Below are 6000 nucleotides of genomic sequence, written 5' to 3'. Positions count from 1 at the left end.
CCTCCCACCCCGCCCCTTACTGTCTCTAACCAATGATTTCTCAGGCTGTCTGCGGGGCGGCCAATGATGTGCGGCGCGTGTTTAATGCCCCGCCCCCCGCGCCTGCAGTGTAGCGCTGAGGAACTGAAGCCGGTTGGAGTTTCTCCTGGTGCTGATGCTGGGAGCATCCTTTCTCCCACCCCGCCCCGTACTGTCTCTAACCAATGATTTCTCAGGCTGTCTGCGGAGCGGCCAATGATGTGCGGAGGGGGGTGTGTCTGATTCCACTGATGCAGCGTAGCGGTGAGGATCTACAGCCAGCGTTGGTTCTCCTGGTGCTGATGCTGGGAGCATCCTTCATCCCACCCCGCCCCCTTACTGTCTCTAACCAATGAGCGCGCGGGCTGCGTGCGTCGGGGCCAATGACACGCTGGGTGTGTGCGAGTCCCCGCCCCGTGCGGCCGCAGTGTAGAGTAGCGCGGCGCCGCGCTCCTCAGTGCGTCTCTATGGAAGCGATGGAGGAAGAGTTGAAGTGCCCGGTGTGCGGCTCGTTCTACCGGGAGCCCATCCTCCTGCCGTGCTCGCACAGCCTGTGCCTGTCGTGCGCCCGGAACATCCTGGTGCACACGCCGGACTCGGAGTCTCCGCAGAGCCGGCGGGCCTCGGGTCTGTCGTCGTCGGACTATGACTACCTGGACCTGGATAAGATGAGCCTGTACAGCGAGGCGGACAGCGGCTACGGCTCGTACGGGGGCTTCGCCAGCGCGCCCACCACCCCGTGCCAGAAATCCCCCAACGGGGTCCGGGTGTTCCCCCCGTCCATGCCGGCCCCGCACCAGCCCCACCACCACTCCTCCGGGGCCCTCCTCCCGCCCGCTCCCCGCCACCAGTGCCTGACCTGCCCGCAGTGTCACCGCTCCCTCCTGCTGGACGAGCGGGGGCTCCGCGGCTTCACCAAGAACCGGGTGCTGGAGGGCGTGATCGAGCGCTACCAGCAGAGCAAGGCGGCCGCCCTCCGGTGCCAGCTGTGCGAGAAGAGCCCGAAGGAGGCCACCGTCATGTGCGAGCAGTGCGACGTCTTCTACTGCGAGCCGTGCCGCCTCCGGTGCCACCCGCCCCGGGGACCGCTCGCCAAACACCGCCTCCTACCCCCCGCCCAGGGCCGGGTGAGCCGGAGACTCAGCCCCAGGAAGATCTCCACCTGCACCGACCACGAGCTCGAGAACCACTCCATGTACTGCGTGCAGTGCAAGACCCCCGTGTGCTACCAGTGCCTGGAGGAGGGCCGCCACCACAGCCACGAGGTCAAGGCGCTGGGGGCCATGTGGAAGCTCCACAAGGTGAGGGGTACTGGGGGGGGGGGGGGCATGTGGAAGCTCCACAAGGTGAGGGGGTACTGGAGGAGGGGGGGGGGGCATGGGGAAGCTCCACAAGGTGAGGGGGGCAAGAGGGGTACTGGGGGGTATGGGGAAGCTCCACAAGGTGAGGGGGGCAAGAGGGGTACTGGGGGGGGGGGGCATGTGGAAGCTCCACAAGGTGAGGGGGTACTGGAGGAGGGGGGGGGCATGGGGAAGCTCCACAAGGTGAGGGGGGCAAGAGGGGTACTGGGGGGTATGGGGAAGCTCCACAAGGTGAGGGGGGCAAGAGGGGTACTGGGGGGGGGGGGGGCATGTGGAAGCTCCACAAGGTAAGGGGGGTACTGGGGGAGCGGGGGCATGGGGAAGCTCCACAAGGTAAGGGGGGTACTGGGAGGGGGGCATGGGGAAGCTCCACAAGGTGAGGGGGGCAAGAGGGGGGGGGACTGGGGGCGGCATGTGGAAGCTGCACAAGGGGGGGGGGGCATGTGGAAGCTCCACAAGGTAAGGGGGCAAGAGAGGGGACTGGGGGGGCATGTGTAAGCTGCACAAGGTGAGGGGGCAAGGGGACAAGAGGGGGGGACTGGGGGGCATGTGGAAGCTGCACAAGGTTAAAGGGGAGGGGGTACTGGGGGTGGCACATGAAAGTTGCACAATGTGAGGGGGGCAAGAGGACTGTACTGGGGGCAAATGTAGGGGGGCAAGAGGGGGGTACGGGGGGATGTGTAAGCTGCACAAGGTGAGGGGGGGAACTGTACTGGGGGGGCATGTGGAAGCTGCACAAGGTGAGGGGGGGGACTGTACTGGGGGGGGGCATATGGAAGCTGCACAAGGTGAGGGGGGGGAACTGTACTGGGGGGGCATGTGGAAGCTGCACAAGGTGAGGGGGGGAACTGTACTGGAGGGGGGTACTGTACTGGGGTGCATGTGGAAGCTGCACAAGGTGAGGGGGGGAACTGTACTGGAGGGGGACAAGAGGGGGGTACAGGGGGGGGCATGTGCAAGCTGCACAAGGTGAGGGGGGAAAATGTACTGGGGGGGGCATGTGGAAGCTGCACAAGGGGGGGGGGGCATGTGGAAGCTCCACAAGGTAAGGGGGCAAGAGAGGGGACTGGGGGGGCATGTGTAAGCTGCACAAGGTGAGGGGGCAAGGGGACAAGAGGGGGGACTGGGGGGCATGTGGAAGCTGCACAAGGTTAAAGGGGAGGGGGTACTGGGGGTGGCACATGAAAGTTGCACAATGTGAGGGGGGCAAGAGGACTGTACTGGGGGCAAATGTAGGGGGGTACGGGGGGATGTGTAAGCTGCACAAGGTGAGGGGGGGAACTGTACTGGGGGGGCATGTGGAACCTGCACAAGGTGAGGGGGGGACTGTACTGGGGGGGGGGGCATATGGAAGCTGCACAAGGTGAGGGGGGGAACTGTACTGGGGGGGCATGTGGAAGCTGCACAAGGTGAGGGGGGGAACTGTACTGGAGGGGGGCAAGAGGGGGGTACTGTACTGGGGGGGCATGTGGAAGCTGCACAAGGTGAGGGGGGGAACTGTACTGGAGGGGGACAAGAGGGGGGTACAGGGGGGGGGGGCATGTGCAAGCTGCACAAGGTGAGGGGGGAAAATGTACTGGGGGGGGGGGGCATGTGGAAGCTGCATAAGCTGGGAGGGGAAACTGGGGGGGTACTGGGGGGGCATATGGAAGCTTCACAAGGTGAGGAGAGGGGAGGAGTAGGTGGACAAGGTAAAAGGGGGCGGGAGGGGGCACAAGGAAAGGGGTGGGGGTGCACAAACTGAGGCAGGGGGGGGGTGCAGGGAGAGGGTGTACAAGGTAAAGGGGGGTGCAAAAGGTAAGAAGGAGGGCACAAAGTGAAGGAGAGGGATGGGGGGTAAGCTGAGGAGGGGGGGCACAGGGGGAGAGGATGTACAAGGTGAGAGGGGGTGGGAAAGGGGACACAAGGTGGGGGGCATGAGGTGGAGGGAGGTGTACAAATTAGAGGGGAGGGGGTAGGTGGGGGGAATCTGTACAAGGTGAAGGGGGTGTACCAGGTGGAGGGGGGGGGGGCTGGAGGAGAAGAGAACAAGGTGGAGGGGCATGGGGAAACTGCACAAGGTGAGGAGGGAGGGCGGTGCACAAAGTGAGGGGGGAAGGTTTGTCAAATGGGGCGGCAGAGCTGCACAAGGTGAAGGCAAAGGGGTTTCACATAATGGGGGGGGGGGTCAGGGGTATTCTGCACAGGAAGGAGGGTGCACAAAGTGAATATGGATGGGAAATCTGTACAGGGGTGGGGTGTGTGTGGGGGGGGGGCTGCAAAAGATAAGAGGGGGGCATGAGGTGGAGGGAGGTGTACAAATTAGAGGGGGGGGGACTAGGTGGGGGGAATCTGCACAAGGTGAAGGGGATTTACCAGGTGGGGGGGGTAGAGAGAAGAGGACAAGGTGGAGGGGAATAGGGAAGCTACACAAGGTGAGGGGGGGAGGGTGGTGCACAAAGTGAGGGGGGTGCAGGGGGAAGCTTCACAAGATGGGAGGGGAATCTGCACAAGTTGAAGGTGGAGGGGTTGCACAAAATGGGAGGGGGGTTCAGGGGGATGCTGCACAGGAAGGAGGGTGTACAAGGGGAATATGGAGGGGAAAGCTGTACAAGGAAGGGGGGTGCACAGGGTGTATGTTGTGGGGGGGAGGGCATGTGGAAGCTGCACAACTTGAAGGTGGAGGGGATGCACAAAATTGGGGGGGTGCAGGGGGGGGGGAGCTGCACAGGGTGGAGGGTGCAGGAAGTGGAGGGGGGGTGCACAGGGTGTATGTTGTGGGGGGGGGCATGTGGAAGCTGCACAACTTGAAGGTGGAGGGGATGCACAAAATTGGGGGGGGTGCAGGGGGGAGGAGCTGCACAGGGTGGAGGGTGCAGGAAGTGGAAGGGGGGTGCACAGGGTGTGTGTGGGGGGGGGCTGATCTGGTGCCAGTTTATAGAAAGGTAGCCTTCAATGACAGGAAAGGGTTCTATTGTAATCTCTTTATCGGTTTGAGGGTCATTGTGGAGGATAAAGAAGGTGGGTGGGGGGGGGGGGGTGTTATCTGATGCCAATGTATAGTTAGGTGCCAAGCTACTGCAGAATGGATTCCAGTGAGAATATTGTATTAATTGGTTTGATGGTCATTGTGGGAGATGCACAAGGTGAATGGGGGGGGGGGGCATGGGGGTGCACAGGGGTTAGCTGTAATCTAGTGCCAGTTTATTGTTAGGTGCCACCCTATAGGGTACCAGTGGGAATAATGTGTTTCTTGGTGTCAGGGTCATTGTTGGTGATGCACAAGGTGGGTGAGGGGTAAAAGAGGACTGCACCTAGTGTGAGATGTTATCAGGTACCAATGTCGTGCCAACTTATAGACAGATGCCCTTCAATGGTAGGAAGGAGTACTGCTGTGAGTAATGTGTTTCTTGGTTTCGGGGTGATCAGGTGCCAGTTTATAGCCACTGCGGAAGAGTGCCACGGGTAGCCGTGTGTGCCTTGGTGTCAGGGTCACTGGGAGATGAAGAAGGTGGGTGATGGGGTACCATTAGAACTCTAACTGCTTTGAGATGTTATCAGGTACCAGCTTGGTGCCAGATTATAGATGTGCCAATGCCATCCTATAACGGGAAAGGGTACCGCTGCGAATAATGTGTTTCTAGGTTTCAGGGTCATGGTGTGGATGTACAAGGATGGTGAAAGGGCGTATGGAGGGAGAGGTGTTATCCGGTGCCCATTTATAGTCAGTTGCCACCTTGCCTTAGAAAGGGTACCCCCAGTAGTAGTGGATTCCTTGGTGTCAGGGTCACTGTGGAAGGTACAGAAGGTGGGTGAGGGGTATATAGTTAGGACTACAGCTGCTATCCCAAGTTTATAGTCAATTGGCGGTGCCACCCTACTGCAGAATGGTGCCATTGTAAATAATGTGTTTCTTGGTTTCAGGGTCAGTTTAGGAGATGCGCAAGGTGGTATAATTAGGGCAGCAGCTGCTGTGAGATGTTTTTTTGGTGCCATCAAGGGGCCAGCTTATAGACAAATGTCCTGCGATGGTCAGAAAGAAGACCACTCTAAATAACTGGTTTCTTAGCTTCAGGGTACACAGTGTGGGCGAGAGGGTACCATCAGGATAGCAGCTGCTGTGAGATGGTCTCAGGAGCCAGCATGGTGTCACTCAACACCAGGCAAGGATAGTGCTCTAAATGATTGGTTTCTTAGCTTTGGGGTCAGTGTGGAAGCTACATAATGTGGGGTAGTTTGGGTTGCCTCTGCCGTGGGAGTTTGTCAAATGCCAGCTTACAGCCAGGAATATTCTGGTTCTTGGCTTCACCGGGTCAAGGTGGAACCCGTACCAGGAAAGCATTTGTATAGCACTGATTGCTGTATAAATGACAATGGTCCCAAAAATGTGTCAAAAATGTCCGATGTGTCCGCCATAATGTCGCAGTCACAATAAAAATCACTGATCGCCGCCATTACTAGTAAAACATTTTTTTTAAATAAAAATGCCATAAAACTATCCCCTATTTTGTAAACGCTATAACTTTCGCGCAAACCAATCAATAATCGCTTATTGTGATATTTTTTTTTTTTTTACCAAAAATATGTAGAAGAATACGTATCGGCCTAAACTGAGGGAAAAAAATGTTTTTTTATATATTTT

General features: G+C 58.7%; 1 protein-coding gene across 5 annotated transcripts in view; it reads left to right on the top strand.

Annotated features, from left to right (window-relative positions):
* Positions 1-431: 431 nt before the first annotated feature.
* Positions 432-6000, top strand: part of TRIM9 (tripartite motif containing 9) — a 202941-nt gene continuing 197372 nt past the window's right edge. For 2 of the 5 annotated variants that reach the window (XM_077466790.1, XM_077466789.1), the window contains exon 1: positions 433-1319. In XM_077466790.1, coding sequence (XP_077322916.1) covers positions 486-1319 — 834 coding nt within the window. In that variant the 5' untranslated portion in view covers positions 433-485. Of the gene's footprint in view, positions 1320-6000 lie in introns of all 5 variants that reach the window. The other 3 variants (XM_077466792.1, XM_077466791.1, XM_077466788.1) reach the window with 2 other exon arrangements.

Source organism: Lithobates pipiens, unplaced genomic scaffold (assembly GCF_037356315.1).
Source record: "Lithobates pipiens isolate NorthernLeopardFrog02 unplaced genomic scaffold, aLitPip1_a1.2 Scaffold_37, whole genome shotgun sequence".
Lineage (NCBI taxonomy): Eukaryota > Metazoa > Chordata > Amphibia > Anura > Ranidae > Lithobates > Lithobates pipiens.
The sequence above is the reverse complement of the archived record's forward strand: the minus strand, read 5'-3'. Positions and strand labels throughout refer to the sequence as shown.